Source organism: Gopherus evgoodei, chromosome 2 (assembly GCF_007399415.2).
Source record: "Gopherus evgoodei ecotype Sinaloan lineage chromosome 2, rGopEvg1_v1.p, whole genome shotgun sequence".
Taxonomy (NCBI): Eukaryota; Metazoa; Chordata; order Testudines; family Testudinidae; genus Gopherus; species Gopherus evgoodei.
The window spans coordinates 231,272,684-231,297,732 of NC_044323.1; the positions used below are offsets into that span (position 1 = coordinate 231,272,684).

Here is a 25,049-nt window from a genome sequence, read left to right on the forward strand (position 1 = left end):
AGCAGTCTTAGATGGAAAAGAGTGACTGGAAAGTGTGCGTGCGTGTGTGTGATAGATCCTGCAAACTAAGCAAACACGAAGGAGTACATGCAGTGAGAGGAAAGCTAAAGAGGAGGTAAAACAAAATAATTTCAAACCTCTTCGCTTTTCCAATTAAATATTTTGTTGGCTGAACTTGGGCTCTATGAAGGCACTGTGGTAGTAGTAGGCCTACAGCTTCTACTCTTTTGTTTGAATATAAATATTTTTTAAAAGCTGAAGACAATTTCTAAATAATATGTCAGAATACTCATCTTTCACATTTATACTTATCTGTTAAACTGCTTTTTCTGTCCCTTAAATATCTATTTTAAAATGGTTCAGCCAGTGTCTGGTCTGTTGCTTTTTTTTTTTATACGACTTCTGGCTTGACAGTCTCCTGTTGAAATTCATGTATTACTCATAGTCAATATTCATTTACTTGGAAGGGGATTTCTCCTCATCTTTTACTGCTGAAAGCTAAGATCTTTTTTTCCTGTGTGTGTGTGTGCGTGCGTATGTGTATATATTTAGTTTTAACTAAGCTAATGTATTTGTGTAAATGTTTATACACCTAATACTTAAAACATTCCTGGGGCTTATACGCAGGGTATTGAAGGAAAGCTCATTGTTTTTATTAATAAAACCTTTATGGTATTCGTATATTGCTGTCCAATCTTTGCAGGTGCTGAAGAGAAAATTTTGGAAGAGTTTAAAGAAACACACAATGCCGACTCTCCAGATTTTCAGCTCCAGGCAATGATCCAGGCTGCTGGCAAGCTAGTACTGATTGACAAGCTGCTGCCAAAACTGAAGGCTGGTGGCCATAGGGTGCTTATCTTTTCCCAGATGGTGCGCTGCTTGGACATACTGGAAGACTACCTCATTCAAAGACGGTGAGAGCAACTATACAATACATTTCTAAATAAATTGTATTTTCCTCAGTGGCCAAAGTATTTAACCTGTGAGTGATCTATATTGTAAAAGGATGGAACTTAGACACTTAATAATGTTACATATTAATGCTCTGGCAAGGAAAAAAGCATACCTGTAATTGCAAAGGAGTGTGGTATTTCCTAATGGGCAAATGCAAGCGATCTCTCAGAACCTTAATGGATCACCTTTTAGTTGGTTAGGTAGATTGTCCATCTGAAGTTTAGAGTAAGAATGTCATCTAGCTCTTGCTTGAAGGCCTATTTCACTCTTTCGGGTGACAGCTGTTTCTGCAGTGGAAGTTGCTTAAAAGGAGAGGATGGAGTATCTTCTTCACTTTTTCACACAGTTGATTCAAGAATACATGCTCTCTAGTTTGCTGAGACAGTGGGCAAGGTAATATCTTTTATTGGACCAACTTCTGTTGGTGAGAGAGACAGCTTTTATGCTACATAAAGCTCATCTTCAGGTCTCCACTTTGTTGGAATTCTGCTGAACTGGTAGTCATGCTGAGATTTTTTCTTTACAAAAAATGTTGGAAGATATGATGAGAGAGCTAGTGATGAGAAAGTGATGGTAAAAATCTGCTTATAACACAACTTTATTTCAGGTACCCATATGAGCGAATTGATGGTCGAGTGAGAGGCAACCTTCGTCAGGCAGCTATTGACAGGTTTTCCAGACCTGATTCTGATAGATTTGTTTTCCTGCTGTGTACAAGGGCAGGAGGTTTAGGCATTAATCTTACTGCTGCTGATACCTGCATCATTTTTGATTCAGACTGGAACCCCCAAAATGACCTCCAGGTAATATTGCAAGAGGCAATTCTTGTTAAACATTTTCTTTACTTGTCTGCAATGTATTTTTCTACTCAGTTGGGTGGAAATGTCTGTTGTTGCCTCTTAAAAACATATTAAGCTTGGAATTTATATTTTAAAAATATTAGAGTGTTTAAAATAAACATACTAAGATCTAGGCGTTGACTTTTCATTTCTATGTAACTTGTAACACAATGTTCTCTCTTATACTTCTCCAGGCTCAAGCTCGATGTCACAGAATTGGACAGAGCAAATCAGTGAAAATCTACAGGTTGATAACAAGGAATTCTTATGAAAGAGAAATGTTTGACAAAGCTAGTTTAAAGCTTGGCCTTGATAAAGCTGTACTGCAGTCTATGAGTGGAAGAGAAAATGCTACAAATGGGGTGAGAATATGTTCAGATGCAGACTTCCAAAGGCCATAAATGTATCCTATTTCTTGCTTACTGTAGCTTTAGTTAAAGGAAATTGGGAGTTTTTTTCTAACTGTCAGTTAGCTTTAGAATAGGTTTACCTTTTGTTTTTACTGTTCTTCGCAGAAGATAAGTGCAACAAATGTGAATGTTTCTGTTGACCAACTAAACATTTTAGAAGTTTACAGTTTTTAAGGGCTAAGTAAAAGGCAAATTGTCTGGCTATGCTATGAGATGTAAACATTGACATATCCAAGGAGATTGTTTCTCTCCTCCCAAATTATAGGTGCAGCAGCTTTCTAAGAAAGAAATAGAAGATCTTCTACGAAAGGGGGCTTATGGTGCTCTTATGGATGAGGAGGATGAAGGGTCCAAATTTTGTGAAGAAGACATTGATCAGATTCTCCTAAGGCGAACACACACAATTACTATTGAGTCTGAAGGGAAAGGCTCAACATTTGCTAAGGTGTGCTTTGAAATTTGAAGAAAAAGTTGATAAAATATTACCAAGATAGATGAAAATAGTGATAAATCTGCTTTCTGCTTAATTTAGCTTTTAGATTTATGCTGTCCAACTTACTGTTGCCTATTGATTGGACAGTGAGCAAATCTCCATATAAATATATATTGGTGTTTCAGTATGTCCAGTTACTGTGTGTTAGTGTCTCCATAATGTTAACTTTAAGGGACACCTCCTTTTGCTTTTATAATACTAATTTTTTTTTTAAAAGTTACATTTAGAACTGAAAATGGAAACTTTTTCCTGATGATATACAGTAAAGAACTCAATGTAGTGTTTTTCATATTGTCTAGGCTAGTTTTGTTGCATCTGGGAACAGGACAGACATTTCCTTAGATGACCCCAATTTCTGGCAAAAGTGGGCTAAGAAGGCTGAGTTGGATATTGATGCCTTAAATGGAAGGGTGAGATCTTTATACAAGTTCATAATTCGTTTAAAAGAGGATTTTTCTGAGTTTTCACGTTCTTTACATTTTCATTTTAGAACAACCTAGTTATTGATACACCAAGAGTAAGAAAGCAGACCAGACTGTATAGTGCAGTCAAAGAAGATGAACTAATGGAGTTTTCAGACCTGGAAAGTGATTCTGAAGAAAAGCCCTGTACAAAGCCCCGTAGACCTCAGGACAAATCCCAGGGTTATGCAAGGAGTGAATGTTTTAGAGTGGAGAAGAACCTTTTGGTCTATGGGTAAGTAGAAGGCATCTGAATGGCTATGTGAAAAATACTTGTCTTTTTTTTATACCAGTCCAAAGAGAGCTGTGGATAAATATTCTGAAGTATGGAAGTCTTATAATTTCTAGTCAATAACTGAAACATCATCTAGTATTGTACTGAAATCTTGTTTTGCCAGCTGATGAATTGGATGCTGAACTTCTCTTATCTCATGGTGGTTAGCCCAATTTGAGTCTCGTGTCTTAGGCAGGCAGGCAGCTATATGTGGCTACCATCACGGTGCGCTTATTAGTCACTTTGTGTCTCTTTATCCAGAAAGATTGCATGTGATTATTATGAATGATGTATTTCAGGATCAAACTAAAATTCACCCAAAATCGTTCTGGGGTTCAAATCCCTATTCATACCTTACTGGAAACATTATTGTTAGGCACATGTACTTTATTATTATCAGTATAATTCAGTTGCAGCTTTTATGAGCAGTGAACTTATTGCCTGCTCTGTAAAATAAGCATTCTTAACTTTTCAGTGCTGGAAGTTGGATTTCCTGACATGACCTGCTAATGCAAATACAAGAGCTCCTAACCCATCTGGCACCCAGGGTTTAAAATGAAAATCACAAATGGAAATTCCAGTGCCAGAACTGTGTTCAATAAGCATATTTTTCTTGTAGTTGGGGTCGGTGGACAGACATCCTTTCACATGGGCGCTACAAACGTCCGCTAACGGAACAAGATGTGGAAACCATCTGCCGGACAATCCTGGTTTATTGTCTTAATCACTACAAAGGAGATGAAAATATCAAAAGTTTCATCTGGGATCTGATCACTCCAACTGCAGATGGACAAACACGAGCCTTGGTTAACCACTCTGGTATGTCTACCACCATACCAATGTGGTGCTACTGTAGGTGGGGGGAGCTCTGCTGCAGTCGTACTATATACTACTTCTAAACTGTAGCATATACTACACCATATGTGCTGGGGGAAGTGGTGTTGGTTCAGTGAGTAGTACTCAGAGGAAGAGTCAGAATTGTACAAATACTCCAGCATGGTGTTAGAGGGCATTGTGCTGCTGGAGGTGATGTCTAGTCATTAGTTCCCATGGCAATTTTCACAAAAGCAGGGAACTTAACCCCATTATCCTGGCCAGATACACTACACTGTGGATAGTTACACTCTTCATAGCTAAATTCTTACTATAGTTTCAACTGACTTTGGTATTCAAAATCCCTTGTACTAAATTGTTGTGTTGCTATTCATTGTGAATTGATATGTTTCACCTCAGGAGTGGCTGCGGTGGTACTTAGTTTTCATATCAGTTTGTCAGTAATGCACTTTGGGATCAAACTTCTTCAATTCAGACTGTGAGAAGTGTTGGGGCATGTTTTGTAGGCCTATCTGCACCAGTGCCCAGGGGAAGGAAAGGCAAAAAAGTGAAAGCCCAGAGTTCACAGCCAATGCTGCAAGATGCTGATTGGTTGGCAAGCTGTAACCCAGATGTCTTGTTTCAAGAGGACAGCTATAAGAAACACCTCAAACATCACTGTAATAAGTAAGTGTGTTTAATTTATAGTGAGCTTATAGTTCTTAATATGTGTGAGAACCTTCATTTGGATATCTTTAATAGAACCACATAGTGGGGCTGTAAACTGCTGTACCTTGTTGTTAACTTGTGATGAAACATCACATAGAGTTCAGACCAGGTCTGGGTGATTGGCTGTAAACTTTTTGCGGGGGATGATTGGCTCTAACGAGGACATGTCAGGAAGAAAGTTTGTTTTGTTCAATAAGTGAGAGAGAGTCTTCATTATTCCCAGCGTGCCAAAGAGAGGAGTGGATCTGGCTTTAAGACAGCTTCTCCAACAATGTGTAGCATCTCAGGGCTATCCAAAACTATCCTGATGCTAATAGTTCTCCACAATTCTTTTCTTTCTCCTCCCCATCTCCCAGACTCATCATCACATCACCTTTTCCTTGAATCCCTTGATGTGGGTTCTTGGCCCCCAGGCTTTTACCACTCGCCCCCATCTCACTTTCTCCTACTCTCCGTCATGCACCTTCTGTTGTACCCAAACATTTCTCCTTCCTGTTCCTTTGGCCTCTTCTCAGTTTTGCTCCTCTCTTTGCTTGGAACAAATGTCAACTTCTTGCCTCCCAAGCCTCCACTTCCCTGTTAATCCTTCCTTAAAACTCAGCCCTTCTGGGAGTTGTTCCAGTCTTTTCCCATCAAAATCACAATGTCCATTCCTTCCTGAATCATTTTTCCTAGTCTAGTCTTTCCAGATCTGCAGGGGCAGAGACTGTCCTATTGTGTGTGTGTTTTTTGTTTTTTTTAAATCTCTATATATTTTGGTACAAAGTAAATGTATAATAGGAAGGGACCACCTGAATTCTTTTTGCTTTGCTTTTGTCATATCTTAGACTATGTCTACACTTATGGCATTGTGCAGAGTACAGATGTTACGTGTACCTATACTTCAAAGTGAAAGGCAGGCTGCATCAAAACTTATTACTACAGAATGTAGCTATGTGCTGCAGTGAAAGGCTTCTTTCCCTGCTGCTAGAGCCTTTCTGGGCTGTAAGTTTAGACATACCTTTAGTAGTAGGGGATTTTGTCACTATCCTTTTTTTATCATATGCTGGTTCTCTTCCACATCTCAGCTGTGCATGCTCTGTCCCAGACTTTGACCAAAGATCTTGGACCTAATTCTCTTCACCCAAATAAACTCTCTTTTTTTTATACTATTACTGTACCACATGGGTATCCAGGAATATGTAATATACCCACATTGAAGTGCCACTCAGAGCTTTTTGTGACGTATGTTGCATGTCTTATTACTATTGTCATGCTGTTTAAAAGAAATAATCAGCACTGAAAAGATATTCCTTGGGCATGTCCTTGGAAGATATTCCTTAGATATATTAGATGTGGAGTGGAAGAGAAGGGGAAAGGTACTCAAGCTAATTATCAGTTATTTTCAAGATGTTTGCCATGCTAAAAGGCAGTTTTTACCTACTGATGAAAATGAATAACAGTGTGCAAGTCTTTGGCTCAAAAAACCTCTGATTCTTGTAAACTGTCTCTCAAATCCACCTTCATTTGCTCTTCAAATAACTATTTAATTCTTGCACCACAACTGTCCCTTTCAGCCCCCAAATAGAGGTCCTGGCCCCTTCCTAGTAAATTGGTATAATAACAGAATTAACAATATTAGGAAAGCTGATGGCAGCACTGGAACCAGGGGTGCTGGAGGAACTGCTTCATCCCCTGGTTTATCCAGGGCTTACAGTTAGGTTCAATGGCTCTCAGCACCCCCAGTATACGCATTGTTTCAGCACCCCAGAATGGCAGGTCATTATGCAGGATCGTTTTCAGTCCCAGTCTTATCCCTTTCCAGATTCACAGGAGCTGAGAGCAGGGACTGTAGAGGCAACATGTTTAGCTCTGGGTGAAGTGGAGGAAGCTCACTGCTGACTTGAATGAAGAGGATGCCAGGGTGGGAGGCAACCAAAACTGGCTCTATAAGGATCAACATTCTGTCCTTGTGTGTGACAATTGCATACAATTTGATGAATAGGACTTTTGAAAGGGGCAGTGGCACAGCCCGATGAAACATTTTTTTCCCCTCAACTTTCCTCCCCTTTTTCCCCTCTTCCCTTCGTACTTGGCTTGATGTAACAACAGGTGTTATCCAATTGCTATTACCATTTTGTCAATATTATGGCACTCAAGATGATGCAATGCTTATGCAGTCATATGTACATTTCGATGCGTGAGCCTGAGAGGGGTCCCTTACAGTGCAAGGATGATGAGTGCAAGGGTAAATGGATGAGAACTGTCTGACACCTGTGTACAGTTTTTTGCGTTTTTGACAAAATTCCAACTAAAGTGTACCCCCTGCTACCTTCACAGGACTTCTTTAAATCACATGCACAAAACTGGGTGTTTGCTGCTCCTAATTGCTGGTGAGGTGCTCTCAAAATTGGTGGTGGTTTGAAGTTTTCACATGCAACCTGGTGATCAGATTTCTGCCTCTCTGATGCCCCTCACTATTCCAGGAGCAGCAGCAGTTCAACAGTTGGTGTGATGACTTTAGATTCAGCTTGAGAGGGTGGGCTGAGCAATCCATTGTAGTCAATGTTGATGTTACTTCATTAATTGGGCAGCAGGGGGTGTCTTTATTGGGTAACTGTAGTAGAGCATGTTTTCCAGGTAGATCTTTGCTATAAAGAATGCTTTCCTAGCCACCTTGAAAATGCAATCCCTGCCATTTCTAAACTTTGTCTAAACTTTGACTGTGAATACTTGATAATGGTTCAAAAAATTATCTGTAGCATTTCAGAGACGAGACAGTAAACCTGAATAACTAAAATTCCACCTTCCACAAGCAGTTATGTAGATGCACAGATGAAATAAAATAGCAGTTTGAATAGGAACATGTAAAAATAACTAATATCTCCTAAGGGAAATGGGGGGGATTTTGGTTTTTTCATTCTCTGAAGCAAAAAGTTGTATAATCTGAAAAACCTGACATTCCATATTGAGGGTTTATGGTAAGGTAGTAAAACCAGATTTTATATCTCGTTTATTCCTACAACTTCTGATGTGCTTCCAAAAATGGTATTAAGGCAGCAGCTGAGGAAATTTTATGAGATAATGAAGCAGAACAGTTACTGAAAGCCATCTGCTCAGTTGTTTACAAACTTGCTTCAATACTTCAGAGGCAGTGGTAGAGTACGTGTTTAAACTTCACAAGCTGCACTAGGTAGAACTAAATGAAATGCGCCTGGGCTGGGTTCAGCTCGATCCCTCTCTGTGCAGTGTAAGCGGTTGCCAGGCAGGCCTGTTGGAAGCCAGCAGAAAGCACCACACAGAGGTGATTATGTGCCACCATCTGTCACGCTTCAAGCCTACCATACAGCATGGCTAATCAGCCTTGGCAGGATGATGGATGAACAGCAGCAGCTGCCAAAAGCCACTGTTGGCAAACAGTCCTGAAGTTAAGAACTTTTTCCCCTCTGTCTTCCTCTCCAGGGTCCTGCTGCGTGTCCGCATGCTGTACTATCTAAGACAAGAAGTTATAGGGGACCAAGCAGACAAGATCTTAGAGGGTGCTGACTCAAGGTTAGTGCAAGTGCAGGTTTGTTCTTTGCTTTGTAACACTGAAAAATACTGTAATGTGACATTTAAAGAGCTTCATAATCCATCAATTTACACATCTATGTTCAAGCAACTTGAAACATCGTTAAGTACTGGATATTTGGGGGTAAAAGGTGACAAATGGGATTTTGAACTTTGTTTATATTGGAGGATTATTCACTCCCTGCTTAAACACTGAATATATATTTTTAAGTTAACATTAAAAAACTTAAATGAATAACATTTGGACAGTTTTTGAGCATTGCACCCCAAAATAATTCCTACAACTGGACCATTTTTTGATTATTTTCAGGAATCTCGATTTCAGATTTGTTTCAAGAAATGTATGTTTGCTGAATAATTTTAAACACATCGCTTTAATGCATATAGATGTGTGGTGCCTTGTCCATCAATAGTGGTTTAATAAAAATGTAACCCTGTCTTTACAGTGAAGTAGATGTGTGGATACCTGAACCATTCCATGCTGAGGTTCCTACAGACTGGTGGGATAAAGAAGCAGATAAATCCCTCTTAATTGGTGTATTCAAACATGGTAAGTGATGTCTCACTCTGAGCAAAATGCAGTTGTAAAGCATTCTGTGTGTAAAACTAAGCAGTCATAATATTAACAAGTATAGTTCCAAAGAACTGTTGGCTTCTATCTCCTTTTTTCCCCCTTGTATTAAAAAATGTAATATGAGTTGTAAATATCAGATGCTGTTTTTAAATATTTGCAGAACATTTGAGAAGAAAACATTACTTTCTTGGCTGTAAATAAAACAAAACCATATTTGTTTTAATAATAGCCAAGCAATACTATAGATCTCCATAAACTTTGCTTCCAGTACTGCTTCACTTGCTAACTCTGCCAACCAGTGTCAAAGTGGACGGTGGGCTTAACCTCTGCTATTAATCTGTACAAGTGCCTCCTGGGCTTTGTTCCAAGCAATATTTCACAAATGTCAGTGCTGAGAACTCCCGGCTCCCTTGAGTGGGATGCAGCCTTGTTAACTTTGAAAGGCTGGGGATGCAGAGCTGGCATGATATATACAGTGAGCGATTCCTGATTATAATCCCAATTCTCTGGAGGTCGCAGAGGTATTCTCAGCAGCGCAGCCTGACTAAAGGGGAGAATGATGGCTTATAAAACCTTTCATGATTACAGTTTGGCTTGAGGCTCTACAGCAGTTAGGAGCAGTGTGTTGTAGTACAAATCCTAATTGAATTGTGCTGTTCTGCCTATGTACAGGAGCTCCGTTTTGTGGGCTCAGCTGAGGCAAGTGGAGTCTAAAAATCATTTTCCTGCAGAGCACTGTTGGGATCTGCCATTTTCCATCTAGTCAACTTGGGCAGTAAAAGAAAGCAAACAGCAGTTTGAAAACTATAAAGAGAACAGTGTCATCTTACTGACATGCATCATCCTAAACCTAATAAGACAGGTTCGCTGGCCTTGCGTACAACCCATGTATGCAGCATTTTTTCAACTTTAATGCAGGTTCCGGCAGGGCCAGAGCTATAGAAAGAGAGGGAAGTGGAGGGTGAAGGAGGAGGAGGAGGGTGAATGTGGAGAACTGCTGCCGAGGTCATAAAGTAACCATTAAGAAGTTTTTCATGTGTCATATAAAACTGGATATTGAAAAAAAGCCTTGAAAATATTCCTGTTTAGCATTTGCTATTATTTGTTGCAAATGTTTTCACATTAGTACTTTTTACATTGGTGAAGTTACTCATACGAGAATATTTTGTTACATGAATAGAAAGAAACTAATTTCCAGGATCCTGAGTATCTTTATGAAACAGTTTGATTCAAGTCAAGATGATGAGGAAGAGATTTGTTTTATGAAAGTAAAACATGTACCATTTGTCCGTATAACATAAATCATTCTGTTCAATTGTGGTGTGATTTCTTTTTCTTCTTCCCTCCCTCCCTTCTACCCCACCCCATACAGGCTATGAGAAGTACAATTCTATGAGAGCTGACCCTGCGCTGTGCTTTCTGGAACGGGTTGGTATGCCTGATGCCAAGGCAATAGCTGCTGAACAGAGAGGGACAGATATGTTAGCAGATGGTGGTGATGGGTAAGAAGGATATTTATAAATGTAATAAATAATAAACTGATTTTAATTAAATAAGTGCTGTATATGGTTGGCGTGAGTTCACTTATTGTGTTTACATCTGACTTGAGGATACTAAGTGATAATGTATTAGTTAATACAGTGTAAAAATACTTCAGACTAATATTTTCAGAGAAGCAGATAAATTGAGAGAGGTGAACTTGACATATTTGTGTATTAATACATCACAAACGGATGCTTGGTTTTTTTCACACTTCTGTTTTTGTCACTTGTTCTTTGAGACATATAACATCAGTAATATGGGTTGTTTTGGGAAAAATACTTCTGTTCTGATTATTTTTATTATTTTAAATTTTGTGTAGAGGAGAGCTTGACAGAGAAGATGAAGATCCAGAATATAAACCAACCAGAATTCCTTTTAAGGATGAAATTGATGTAAGAACCTCAATGTAGTAATGCACATGTGTAATGTTGACATTCAGTGCCTGTGTTAATGTTCTTAGAATGATGTTTAATTATAAAAGTTCACAAGCCACCAGATAAAACACATTTGTGATAATCGTACCTTGCTGCTAGTGTTTGGGGTTTTTTGTTTGTTTGTTTTTGGAAGATTGCCCTTTTTCCTCTAAAAGATAAAGCACAACTGAAACCTAAAACTAAAGTAACTCTTGTCTTCCCCAAAGGAATTTGCAAACTCACCTCCAGAAGATAAAGAAGAATCCATAGAGAGCCACACGACAAGTAAGGGTTTGTGAAAGTGAAAAGGGAGAGGCTAATGCATTTAATTATTATCCATATTAATACCCAGACTTAAGATACTAGCTGAGTCCTTTTGGACAAATCGATGTTAACTTTTTAGTGCTTAGAAAAGTCAAATCTTTCAGAGTCTTAGGTCAGGGATTCTCAAATTTCATTGCACCGTGACCCCCTTCTGACAACAAAAATTACTTCACAATTCCAGGAGTGGGGACTGAAGCCTGAGCCTGCCCGAGCCTCACTGCATCGGCTGGCGGGACCAAAGCCCGAGCCTCACCACTCTGGGCAGGGAGGTCAAAGCTGAAGCCCAAGGGCTTCAGCCCCAGGCAGGGACCATGCAACCTGAGCCCCGTCGTCCAGGGCTGAAGCCCTCGGGCTTTGGCTTTGGCTTTGGCTTTAGCCATGGGCAGCGGGGCTTGGGCTTCAGCCCTGGGCCTGAGCAAGTCTAAATCAGCTCTGATGACCCCATTCAAAGGGGGTCATGACCCACTTTGGATTCCCAATGCACAGTTTGAGAATGGATGTCTTAGATCTTAATTCTTAGGTACTTGGGAACAATCCCACTTTATTATGTGTCTTGTTCAGTTTCTGATTATACAGTGGAGTTTATGGGATGGTAAAACTCTACGTATTTAAGATATGAAAGTCTAGCCATTGATATTTTTCCATTTTTTTCCATATTTTTCCATTGATATTTTTGGATAATATTTAAATCATATAAAATATGTTTCTCAGTAGTGAGGAAGCTTGCCAAGTGTAAGAGTAAAAAATAATAGATGGGAAATCGTAAATGTTTCCTCATAGGGGACTGAATAATTTTAGTACATACGTTTAGAGATCTATCGCATTAACTTTACACTCTAATGCAAATCTCCTGATGTCACAAAGCAAGTCAACAGGGAAGGTGCATGTGATAGAAATATTAGGAATAAGAGGAAGGCAGTTGGCTACGCATAAGTATTTGTCAAATTTATGTAACTCTGAGGTAGGTTTTTTACTAATCCTATCCATTCCTCCCTTTCAAACAAAAATAGTTACTCCCAATTTTTATTTATTTCACTTCTAGAGTAATGAAGTATACTTTCACCTTACAAAATTAGAATCCTATGTAGTCATAAAGACTTGGAAATGCCTAATGTTATCCTTACAATACACATATATTTTTCTATTCTCTAGGCAAGCACAGTGAAAGCAATGCTGAGTTAGGCCAACTCTACTGGCCCACCACTTCAACCCTGACTACCCGTCTGCGTCGCCTCATTACTGCCTATCAGCGCAGCTACAAAAGGCAACAAATGAGGCAAGAGGCACTAATGAAGACGGACCGACGGAGACGTCGGCCTAGAGAGGAAGTGAGAGCACTGGAGGCAGAAAGAGAAGCTATAATAACTGAAAAACGTCAAAAGTGAGTTTAAGATTTCTTCCCCCAAATCCCAATGGCAGATATCTATGAAAATGTATGTTGCCATCACTTCAGTTTTGCTTTGGATTAATAGTTAACATTTGGGGTCTTCCGGTGCACTAAGTCAGGCCTTGTTCTAACCATTCTTAATTTTCTGCACTCTAGATGGACAAGAAGAGAAGAAGCAGATTTTTATCGTGTAGTGTCTACTTTTGGGATTATTTTTGACCCTATGAAACAACAATTTGACTGGAACCAGTTCAGAGCTTTTGCTAGGCTTGATAAGAAATCCGATGAAAGTTTGGAGAAGTACTTTAATTGTTTTGTGACTATGTGCAGGCGGGTATGCCGAATGCCAGCCAAACCAGATGAAGGTAAGTTTATAATAATAAAAATCCACATGAATAACTTACCCTGTTTAAAATCAAGAGACCAATCCTGTTGAAACATGATTTGATAACAAAACGTAGTAATTACAAATTTTGCACTTTTTCAATCTTTAAAAACCAACTTTTATATTCAATCAGGTTAAACAATGAAAATCCAATTTTGTTACAGAACCACCTGATCTTTCCACCATGATTGAGCCAATCACAGAGGAGCGTGCTTCTAGGACTTTATATCGCATAGAACTGTTACGAAAAATCCGTGAGCAGGTTCTCCATCACCCTCAGTTGGGGGAGAGGCTAAAATTGTGCCAGCCAAGCTTGGATCTGCCAGAGTGGTGGGAGTGTGGTAAACATGACAAAGACTTACTGATCGGTGCTGCTAAACATGGAGTCAGTAGGACAGATTATCACATCCTGAATGACCCTGAACTCTCTTTCCTTGATGCCCACAGAAGTTTTGCTCAAAACAGAGGGGCAGGTAATGCAAGCAGTGTGTCTTCACTAAACCCACTGGGTGCTGGCTGCAGTCATACGCCCCCTATTGTCCCATCCACACCAGTACAAGACGACAAGGCTACAGAACAAGCTGAGTCTAAAGTTGAGGGGTCTGAATATTCAGCAGCCAAAGAAAAGTCTGATATCAAAGAGGAGACAGATATTGCAGAAAAAGGCATTAAGCAGGAATGTGATGCTGAGGCTGAGCCTGGACCTGTTAAATGTGAAAGGAAAGCTATAGAAATGAGTACAGATGTAGATCCAAAATCTATTTCTGAAAAAGGTTCAGAAGAGGATGAAGAGGAGAAACTTGATGATGATGACAAATCAGAAGAGTCCTCTCAACCTGAAGGTAATGCATACAGAAATGATTTAACTAACAGAGAAGAGCCATGAAGCTAATGTTAAAAGTCATGCCAGCTGATAGTTGGCAGCCAAAGAGCCATTATGGCAACTGAGGATTGGACAGATACATCTGCTCCCCAGCCACTCTCCCTAGGCCAATGGCCCAGATAGGGTGGTGTAAGAGCAGCTACAACAGCGCTGTTTTACCTGGGGATTCCCCCATAGCAGGTCAATATCAAGATAGTGAATTGAGCCAATAATATAGGCCCTTGGCACCATCAGAGCACACAGAGGCTGTAGAAGGGCCAAGGATATGCCCCAACAATTATTCAATAAGTATCTAAATGACAAGCATTACTGTGCCTCAAGATTATCAATCTTGCTTTTTAATTACTGTTTTAAAATATTTCAGTAGAAACCTGAAATCCTCTGAAAGGGTTAACAAAATGGTATACTAAATTCCCCTTTTTTTCACCCTGAAATGCCAATGGTGTGATTGCTGCAAGGTTTCGGTCAACATTTTATAGCAGAAGAATTTAAGTTAGTGGTTTTCTTCATTAGGATATGGAAAGCTCCTCTGGAAAAATAATGTTTATACCAAATGTTACTCAGTTCTGAAGCTACAGCATGACTGACCTACATTACAAAAGGACCAAAAGTATACTTAAAAAAAAAAAAAGAGTCCCTTTCTCCTCTACATTCCACATTTCAACCAAAGATTTTTAGTTAAGATGATTGGTCTGTTTGTAGCTAATGCCTGGCGATTGTTATTCCTCAGCAGGAACAGTATCTCAGGGTAAGAATTTTGATGAAGAAAGCAATGCATCTATGAGCACTGCAAGGGATGAAACCCGTGATGGATTCTATTTGGAAGATGGAGATCCTTCAGTTGCTCAGTTGCTTCATGAGAGAACATTTGCCTTTTCTTTCTGGCCTAAGGTTGGTTCACGATTGAGTAGTACCTTTCTCAGTATGAATAGAACATGGAAAACTTCCTGCTTTATTTCATTAATGGACTTTCAGTTTTGCAGATTGTTTCTCTAATGTTCAAAACACATTTTATTAGTGGTCTAATAGAGACCTAGGAAGTTTATGAAATAAGGTTATAAATTTCAGTTATTTGAGAGTAGGCAGAGAAAAAAGTAGGAATTACATTACGTTCTTTGGTATAGACAGACTGGTGTAATGCATTATTTTTCTTGCAAACTATATTTTCTTATGTCAACAGAATCACACCTTTGTTGATAGAAGCAAATTTATTACCTTGATTTATGGGTTTCATCTGCAGAGGTGCCTTCAATGTTAAGAGCAGAGGTTTGGAAGATTACCATTTATGTTGGGGGTGAGGAGATTGTAGAGAGAGCATACTAATGACCTACTTGTTCCAAACTATTATATAATGTTGACAGATGTAATTGAATTAAGGTTTCCTGTAAACATAAGCAGCAACTGCAGATGAAGTTTTGTCCTGTATTTTATTTTTGTAACAAATGCAGATAATTATTTAATAGGAAACATCTATAAAACAGTGATTTTGTGATAAATCCTTATAAATTTGTTTCCTGGTTTTGCAAAGAGGGTAGGGAGAGAAATAAAGTAGTAATAGTCTTAAGCTTACTAATCACCATAACAGGGCCATCTGGTTTAGAAAAAAAACTTGCTCTAATAGGCTTATTCCTGGGGAAAGCAAGCAGTCTGCTGCAGCTGCTGAGACTTGCTAGTGGCTTTTGCAGTGTTCTGCTGTTCAGGAAGCTAAAGGATGATTCTATTCCCTAATCAGCAGTATTCTTCATATACAGATGCCCACCGACTTACGCAGTCGTTCCGTTCTGGAAAGCCTTGCGTAACTCAAATTTTGCATAAGTCGGAAACATATACCCGTACGTTACGCAAAAATGTCCACAACTCAAAAATCCTATTTCTGGCTTATGGTTATAATTTGTGTAAGTCAGGTTGTGCGTAACCCGGGGAGCGTCTGTAGTGTGTTTCAGTATATTTCAAGCAAGCTAGAATACAAAATCATTGAATACTGAAATGGAAAAATCAAGTGATCCTTCTTTTTCTTTTCATAAAGTCATTTTAGGAAACATTCAAAATGCTAAAATCAGGTATTGCTAGATTCAGAAAGTTTCACCAAAGGAGTTTAAAGGTTCATAGTAACAAACGCTTTTAATATGTGTAAATTTTGTCTAAGTAAACTAAACTGGAATTAGAATTTTTTTTAATGTACATGCGTCAATGAAATTTAAAGTGATAATGGATGTGGAATGAAAATTGACATTCATTAGATGTCCCTAGGTTGGTGCCCGTTTCATAATGTTGAACTTTATTAATAGTGACGCTAATGAGGAACCACTTCCTGGGACAGAATTGCAGAATCCAGCCTGTTGGATATGAAGTACCATAGCTTTAAGATACTGATTGCAGATATTTTAATTCTCCTGTCCAAACTGATGATTTTGCTGAACTGAAGTTCAGTATTATGTAAACAATAGTGAGTGCTTTGTAAACGTCAACTAGTGTAATTTTTCTTTATAGAAAACAAGTTCTTCCAACACGTTAGTTTTAAATGATGAACAGTAACTTCATCTCTCTCCACCATAATTTTCTGTATGTGAACTGTTTAGAACAACTGGTGTATTTTCTGGTCGGTAAGCATTCTGTTAGATATTTTTGCTTGTATTTCTCAGGTCTTGCAGGCTATTAAACTGTGCAGTTGTGCTCAGTCTGACTGAGTTTAAATGGCTACTTTTGCACCAAAGGTTTATTATGTACTTTCCTTTATGCAGGACCGAGTAATGATCAACCGATTAGACAACATCTGTGAAGCCGTGCTAAAAGGGAAGTGGCCAGTAAATAGGCGCCAGATGTTTGATTTCCAAGGGCTCATACCTGGGTATACTCCAACAGCTGTGGACAGCCCTCTACAGAAAAGGAGCTTTGCAGAGCTCTCCATGGTTGGTCAAGCCAGCATCAGTGGCAGTGAAGATATCACTGTTTCTCCTCAGTTATCAAAGGCAAGTTGAATCTTTCTGGTTACATTATAGAAAAAGGAACCAGGGGTGGGGGAGATGAAAAAGAAAAATAGGCTGCTTTAAACTGCTTTGCTGAATAAATGAGGCCTTTCTGTCTTTTAAAATGTTTGTGCAATCTTTCTGTCTTATGGTCAAGTGGAACATCAGTGGGTTTTTTTTCTAAAATTCAGTACAGCTTTGTTAGTAATTAGAAATGCTCATTTTTTTATTAGGAAGATGCACTCAATTTATCAGTCCCACGCCAGCGGAGGAGGAGACGGAGAAAGATTGAAATCGAGGCTGAGAGAGCGGCCAAGAGAAGAAATCTTATGGAAATGGTTGCCCAGTTACGAGAGTCTCAGGTGGTCTCAGAAAATGGACAAGAAAAAGTTGTAGATTTATCAAAGGCCTCACGAGAGGCAACAAGTTCTACCTCAAATTTTTCATCTGTTACTTCTAAGTTTATCTTGCCTAATGTCTCTGCACCAGTGTCTGATGCCTTTAAAACTCAAATGGAGCTGCTGCAAGCAGGTCTTTCACGCACACCCACAAGGCATCTACTAAATGGTTCTTTAATGGATGGAGAACCGCCCATGAAGAGGAGGAGAGGAAGGAGGAAAAATGTAGAAGGGCTTGATCTATTGTTTATGAGCAACAAACGGACATCGCTGACTGTTGTAAGAGAGCAATATTTTTTTTCTGTTTTTTCCTTTGTATCTGTTACTCCAGGTATCTGAGTTTGAAGTGCTATTTTAGTCTAAGTGACTGTGTAGAAATTTCTTATTTTTACTAAGTCCATCAGCTCCTTGTTCATATTCTGAGCTATGTTTTCTTTAATTATTGACTAAAATGTTATGCATTTCAAATTAAGCACTTTTAACGGTGGCAAATGACAACTTTGTGTGTGATATACACCTCTTAAATAGTAACCACAAACTTCACTCTTCACAAAAACCTTACAGGTGCACTAACAAAATGGAATTCCAATTTGAGGTTTTACTGAATACTAATTATGGAGAAAAGAGGAAAGACCAGGGACTCTGCATTGGGAACAGCTAGAAAATACCCTCAGAACTAGCCTTTTGGGCTATAATGTGCTCTTGTAAAATATTAAACTTCCCAAATGTCCGTAATGTAACAGTATTGCTTTATATGGTAAGATTTATTCAAACAACTTTAATAGTTTAGGGAGATTCGCTGATAGATAAGCTCTGATTTTAGCTAGTCATTTTGGGAAATCACTTCTCCGAGGTAATATTCCTTAGAGGTGAAAATTCATACCAGCATCGTGTTTTTTGCAGGAGGATGCAGAAGTGACCAAAGTATTCGAAGACGATATGGAGACCCCACCAGCAAGAAACATTCCATCTCCTGGACAACTGGACCCAGACACTCGGATCCCTGTAATTAACTTAGAGGATGGGACCAGGCTTGTGGGAGAGGATGCTCCTAAAAACAAGGATTTAATTGAATGGCTTAAATTGCATCCTACCTATACTGTTGATATGCCAAGTTATGTACCAGTAAGTAGATGTTACATATAAAACTATAGCTTATATCAAATTAGTGTGGCCTTAAGGCTCAAAGAAATTGAAACACATTTATTGAAAGAGATTGCGAAGACCAGGCATACTCATTTAGTACCTGATCCTACGTCCTGTTGAAGTCAGTCATAATTTTCCCCTAATCTTCAATGGAAATAGGACCCATAGGTTGCCAGAATGTTGTTTTAACTTAATTTTTATATTTAAATTCAACAGCGATATGTGTATTGGAAAATATACATCAAATTGTGCAGAATGTATGTTCCCTTTGGCAAAAAAGGGATAAGATTTCTGAGAAAAATCTCGAGGCAAAGAATTTGGCTATATATAGTCTTAAAAACTTTTATTGCAATGAGTTGATTGAAAGTTTATTTCTTTTCACCGGAAAATAGAAAAACCTAACACACTATATTTTTTGTTTTTTCCTTTTAGAAGAGTGCAGATGTGCTGTTTTCCCCATTTCAGAAGCCGAAGCAAAAAAGACACAGATGTCGAAACCCTAATAAATTGGATATAAACACCTTAACAGGAGAAGAGAGGGTACCTGTCGTAAATAAACGAAATGGAAAGAAGGTAAAACTTAGACTAGTCCTCTCTTCTGCTAGAACTGTTTCAGAGCATCTCTGGCACCCAGGAAGCAAGTCTTTCATGCCAAGATGATTTAGGGTTTAATCCGGAGAGGCTGATTTAGGGGGCCTGCAGCCCCCCGATTTACAGCCCTTTTAGCTAGTGAGTAAATAATTTGCTGAACAATTTGACTTTTTTTGTCAGATTTTTTTAAATGAAATATTTAACAAACTTCAAATTATTGACTCTGCTTGAGTCACAAATATTAGTTCAAAAATATTCAGTTTCCCAACTGGTATCTAAGGGCTTCTCTATACAGTTAGTGCGCACCATGCTAGATCACTGTAGATTTACACACTGCTTGCCCTGCATGAAGTTTCAGCATAGACATGACTTAAGATGGACAGTATCTCTTAAAAACAACAAGGAATCCGGTGGCACCTTAAAGACTAACCGATTTGTTAGAGCATAAGCATTCGTGGGTAAAAACCAAATCGGTTAGTCTTTAAGGTGACACCGGACTCCTCATTATTTTTGTGGATACAAACTAACATGGCTGCCCCTCTGATACTTGGTGTCCCTTAATCACCTCTGAATTGCACTACTAAAAGCCACTATAACTTTTAGAAAAGAAAAGTAATCTACTGCATATGAAATGTGTGCATTGTTTCATTCTTTAAGAGTAATTAATGTCTTTAATTAGATGGGTGGAGCTATGGCCCCTCCAATGAAGGACCTACCAAGGTGGTTGGAAGAAAATCCTGAATTTGCTGTTGCTCCAGACTGGACTGATATTGTTAAGCAGTCTGTAAGTATAAGGCTCAGTTGTTCCATTTAAAGTTTATTTGCAAAAAGAAATCAACACTGTATACATTTCCGCCACATAAGTATTGACTGTAGCTTGTTTTGAACTAAGGAAATATTAGTAGCAGGATGGGGTTATCCGGCATTTGGGAGAGGATGATAGAAATGTGCAATGGGATTGCAGTAGATAACCATTTGTGCACAATCTTAAACATTTATTATACATTAAGGTTTTTTTCATAGTCATAAATATGAGTGACTGCTAAATACAAATACTCATTCACTAATTGAATATTAATCCAATAGTCACATCCATATAAGAAATGGATTCTTTAATTGAAGCATATTGGTATCAACCAACATCCAGGAGTGCAAGCAACACTGCAAATACTCATTTATTCTGTGAAAGCATAGGATAATGCCCAGCTGATACAGTAGTTCAGTAGAAATAGAAAAACCATGACCAGCGTGTAATTGCAGTGTTTTCATTGTATTTTAATTGAATTTGGTGAGCAGTCTGTGAAATGTGTGTTTCACAGCTCTGATTCTATTCAGCATGTTTTGTCCCATCGTTGTGATTATATGTATAAAATTAGCATTTTTGCTGTTCACTTTGTTCCATTTCCTATGCTTTCTGCCAGCTCCAACATTCATGTAGTCTGTCTCCATTTGTCACTTACCAATTTTTATTTTTTTTACCACCACCAGCATGGAAGAATTCAGAAGTATTGTGTAACAATTCTTCTCTCACACATGACCCATTAAACATATACTCTGAGTATTGAACACTGACAGTGCATAATCAACTGTTCCTATTTAAAACTGAAAGTATATTGATAAAGAATCTTTTTTTCACCTCTTTGTTCAGGGTTTTGTTCCAGAGTCCATGTTTGACCGTCTTCTCACAGGCCCAGTTGTGAGAGAGGAAGGAGCAAGCAGAAGAGGAAGAAGGCCAAAAAGTGAAATTGCCAAAGCAGCTGCAGCAGCTGCCGCTGTAGCTTCAACTTCGGGAATCAACCCACTGCTAATGAACAGTCTATTTGCTGGAATGGACCTCACAAGCCTTCAGAATCTACAGAATCTACAGTCTCTCCAGCTTGCCGGCCTCATGGGCTTCCCTCCAGGACTAGCAACAGCTGCGGCTGCTGGAGGTGATTCTAAAAATCCAGCTGCCATGCTGCCTCTGATGTTGCCAGGTATGGCAGGGTTACCCAACATGTTTGGATTGGGTGGATTGTTGAATAACCCAATAACAGCTGCTCCTGGAAACACCACTCCTGCTTCCAGTCAAGGAGAAACTGAAGATGGCACTTCAAAAGCAGAAGAGAAGAAAAATGAGAACGAAGAGGAGAACAAAGACTCTGAGAAAAGCACAGACGTTTCTGCTACTGACTCTGCAAATGGATCTGTCAGTGCTGCTACTGCCGTCGCTGCCACCAGCAACAACACTGGATTGCCCACAAACCCTCTGGCCTTCAATCCTTTCCTATTGTCCACCATGGCTCCTGGCCTGTTCTATCCATCTATGTTTCTACCTCCAGGACTGGGAGGATTGACACTGCCTGGTTTCCCAGGGTTAGCCGGACTTCAGAATGCAGTGGGCTCCAATGAAGAAAAGGCTACTGACAAAACTGAAGGGGCTGCATTTAAAGAAGAGGAGAATTTAGAAGGCAGTGATGCAGAGGAGAGCCTTGATAAAACTGCAGATTCCTCCGTTTTAGAAGATGAAATAGCACAGGGTGAAGAATTAGACTCGCTTGATGGGGGGGATGAAATAGAAAACAATGAAAATGATGAATAACCAGTACCAATTACAGTTAAAGTGTTTTAAACTTTTGACAAATGGTAGTCCTACTGTTTACACTCTCACAGTTAATGTCCATACTTAGTTTTTATAAGCTGTTCTGTAACATAGTGTAGCAAAAAAAAAAAAAATTTCAAGTCATGTTATACAGATGTGTCAAAAGGTATCTTGGTCATTAAGTATTGTGCAGTGCATTATTTATTATCCCTAGGAGAGATGAAATTTGAGAGGTGATCATGTCTTTTTAAGGAAATTGACATAATGCTCTGCTTTTTTTTTTTTTCCTTTTGGTACCATTGGTATTATTATAAAAGCAGCAATTTGTAATCAAGTGGCACTAATAGAAGGAAGTGCTGCTTAAAGGAAGTATGAAGTTATATATTTAATTTTTTTATTTTTTATTTTTTATTTTTGCTGTGAAGGTCAAGATGAAATTTACCATACATATCATACTTGCGCATAATTTTGACTGTATGGGAGTTCATACACTCGCGCGTGCACACACCCACACACACACTCTTTCTGACAATCTCCATGATAGTGTGAATGTCTCTGTCTTGAGACACAGCAATAATAAGGCAGCTGTTGAATGTGAAGAGTACCTTTTGGAAATTAACCCACTGAGAAGGTTCTTACAGGATAAAACTACAGTTTAATCGTCTCGTGATCTTGTAATGCACTGGTATAAACAAAAAAAAAAAAAAGAGAAAAAAATAAAGAAAATCAGGTACCTTTTTTAAATTAAAGGACTTTGTTACTTTAGCCACAAAGCTAAACAGCATTACCTCAACTCTAAACTAGCCTTGAAGTTTACAGACATGACTTTGTAAATGTATTGTTTTCTTTGTTGTGATGTCTTTTTATTTTTTTCTTTGGGAATTGCTATCATGTAAGATAAGATGTAAATTGCTGCCAACTGTAGTAATGATGCTTTTAATAAAAGTGACCCATGATATGCAGAGCTGTAATTATAGAATGTAGTGTTTAGAGAAATGACAAATGGTGTGTGCGCGCGCGCTCTCTCTCTCTCCTTCTCCATATATATAATATATATATATAGGTATGGGGGGGAATGGGGGTGTATTCATAGTAGAAGCAAAATACATAATTGTGGCCGTTTGTACAGTTTCTGGCTATATCCTCTTTTACTAGATTAACTGTTAGTAATATGTTGAACTGATTGTCTTCAGGAGACTAAGCAGGACGAAAAATCTTGAATTACCTTCACATTATTCCACTCTAACTCACTCTACAGAAAAACACACACACACCCTGCATTACTCCCTCAAAAGGGCATGTGGGACTGAGAATACTTTAAAATGTGTTCAGCATGTGATAATGTGGTACACTAAAGAACAAAAGGGCAAAAGAAAAATGAGGCTTTAATAGGCACAATATCTAGGTCATTTATCCTTGGTTAATGGGAAGAAAAACACAATGCTGTAGTGTCAGCAAGGGACACAAAGACTCTGTGGTATCCTGTAGACCAGAGCTTGTGATGCCAGAAACCACCATGTCAAACAACCTACATGAAACTAAAAATGACCCACTTTTCTAACACCAAAACCTTTTCTGGAGAGCTACTGATTTGTACCCTTACGTGACCTTTGATGTTTGAGATAATGTATCATTTGAGGACTACTGTTTTCACTTCATTGTGTCACCTGGACATACACATAACCCTCCTGACATGAAGTTAAAGGGGTAGACTTCCACTATAGTGCATGGAAAAACTGGATTTTTAACTTCTATGGGCACACAACTCCAGTGACGAACAAGAAACCCATGCACAATGCTGAAAATGTTCCCCAGAATGTCCGAAGTGGGTAAATCCTAATGATCATTTGAAGAAAGTTATACTGACTGCCGTAAGAATTGTAGCTGGCTGAGAACTTTAAACTGATCTGCAGTACAGATTGACACAAGGTCTCAAATAGACCAATGTTCCAAGGGCCAAATTCAGTGGGAGGTAGATGTGTATGAGAGGACAGAACTTGACCTAAAAAGAGCACTTCATGAGCAATGAAAATACAAGATTAGAAATGAAAAGCTAGAAAGTGAATATTGTATGAATGAATCACATGCATGTACTCTAAATGAGGACAAATCAAAATGGCTCATTCTGCCCCTTTAATAGATCATTCAGAGTTAATGAAGGTCAGGGAGGATTTTTTCCCCTGTATGCTTCACTGCACAGTTGACTAGGTGCACTATTCTTTCCTTTCTCTAAAACATCACACATAGGCTACCATAAAAAGCTAGATACCAAATTTGAAAGGCCACAAGTCTGATCGGGTTTGGCAAATTTCATCTGAAGCATTCATTTTAATCAGTTTTTGAAGTTACTTGAATTCTTTTTGTTGAACTGATTTTTGGAACCAATTATGCAATTCTCAGAAGTGTCTGCTGTGACTGATTATTTGTAACTATATTATTTTTACCAATAATACAGTATCCAGTTTTATTCAATTTCACAATTACCAGCAAGGAATTTACACTAGCTAATGCTATCCTTGAGGAAGCCTTTATTAATTGAGAAGAGTAGGAATGAGTTTTAAAGTCATGGTTTTGATGTACCCACTGATGACAAATGGACATCAGCACAGGAAAATCTGGATCCTAGCATTGATTGTTCATTAGACCACAACATTATTTTTGCCCTGTAAAATGGTCCTCTGAATTTTTCTATAGCAATAGTTAACATTATGTAGCACCTGCATTTCCTACTCAAAGAAAAATTGAAATTGTGTGTAACGTTGTGATATGTGACAAATTAATATTAAATTATTAAGGAAGCAAAACAACCAGCATTTTCAACACTGTAACTTTTTACATTTAGAATGTAAGGCATCTACTGTTGTTTCTAAAAGAAGATGACACTTGATTTTTGGAACAGACAACAGCCTTCATATTTATAAAAAAAAAAAAAAATGAAGCGAGGGGGATTGCCATCTAATGTCCAAGATCTGTATTACATGAAAATATAAAGTGTGTGCTTTCATGGGAGAAATGTTTTTACTCGTTAGCCACTGAAAAAACTATAAAGTTTTAAAATCCTGCACAGGAGGTTGCACCGTATCAGGTACGATACCTCTCCAGACTTCTAAGTAAAAGTGGAGTACAGGTTGTCTCCTGCTGCTTTACGAGAAGTCTATCTCTGTTAAACAGCCATTTTCTGTTGGTTTCTGGAGTGGTTACTTGAAACCTACTGGCAATATCAAGGAACAAGTGAGAAAACGATTGCAAATGGAAACTCTATCATAGTATAGAAATGGTGTGCCTTGTAATTTAGCATTCAACTAGGCCTTTTTCTGTGTATTTACTATTCGTGCCT

General features: G+C 38.6%; 1 protein-coding gene across 3 annotated transcripts in view; it reads left to right on the plus strand.

Annotated features, from left to right (window-relative positions):
* The window catches only part of CHD7 (chromodomain helicase DNA binding protein 7), a 209,649-nt gene extending 186,975 nt beyond the window's left edge, over positions 1 to 22,674 (plus strand). For 2 of the 3 annotated variants that reach the window (XM_030553154.1, XM_030553153.1), the window contains 23 exons: positions 704 to 914; positions 1,562 to 1,757; positions 1,988 to 2,155; positions 2,469 to 2,648; positions 2,996 to 3,106; positions 3,187 to 3,392; positions 4,051 to 4,250; positions 4,772 to 4,931; positions 8,415 to 8,504; positions 8,969 to 9,072; positions 10,469 to 10,598; positions 10,958 to 11,030; positions 11,279 to 11,336; positions 12,528 to 12,756; positions 12,919 to 13,127; positions 13,312 to 13,989; positions 14,761 to 14,921; positions 16,772 to 16,999; positions 17,230 to 17,673; positions 18,298 to 18,519; positions 18,973 to 19,113; positions 19,811 to 19,915; positions 20,780 to 22,674. In XM_030553154.1, coding sequence (XP_030409014.1) covers positions 704 to 914; positions 1,562 to 1,757; positions 1,988 to 2,155; positions 2,469 to 2,648; positions 2,996 to 3,106; positions 3,187 to 3,392; positions 4,051 to 4,250; positions 4,772 to 4,931; positions 8,415 to 8,504; positions 8,969 to 9,072; positions 10,469 to 10,598; positions 10,958 to 11,030; positions 11,279 to 11,336; positions 12,528 to 12,756; positions 12,919 to 13,127; positions 13,312 to 13,989; positions 14,761 to 14,921; positions 16,772 to 16,999; positions 17,230 to 17,673; positions 18,298 to 18,519; positions 18,973 to 19,113; positions 19,811 to 19,915; positions 20,780 to 21,712 — 5,237 coding nt within the window. In that variant the 3' untranslated portion in view covers positions 21,713 to 22,674. The remainder of the gene's footprint in view (positions 1 to 703; positions 915 to 1,561; positions 1,758 to 1,987; positions 2,156 to 2,468; positions 2,649 to 2,995; positions 3,107 to 3,186; positions 3,393 to 4,050; positions 4,251 to 4,771; positions 4,932 to 8,414; positions 8,505 to 8,968; positions 9,073 to 10,468; positions 10,599 to 10,957; positions 11,031 to 11,278; positions 11,337 to 12,527; positions 12,757 to 12,918; positions 13,128 to 13,311; positions 13,990 to 14,760; positions 14,922 to 16,771; positions 17,000 to 17,229; positions 17,674 to 18,297; positions 18,520 to 18,972; positions 19,114 to 19,810; positions 19,916 to 20,779) is intronic. The other variant, XM_030553155.1, reaches the window with a different exon arrangement.
* The last annotated feature ends 2,375 nt before the right edge of the window (positions 22,675 to 25,049 follow it).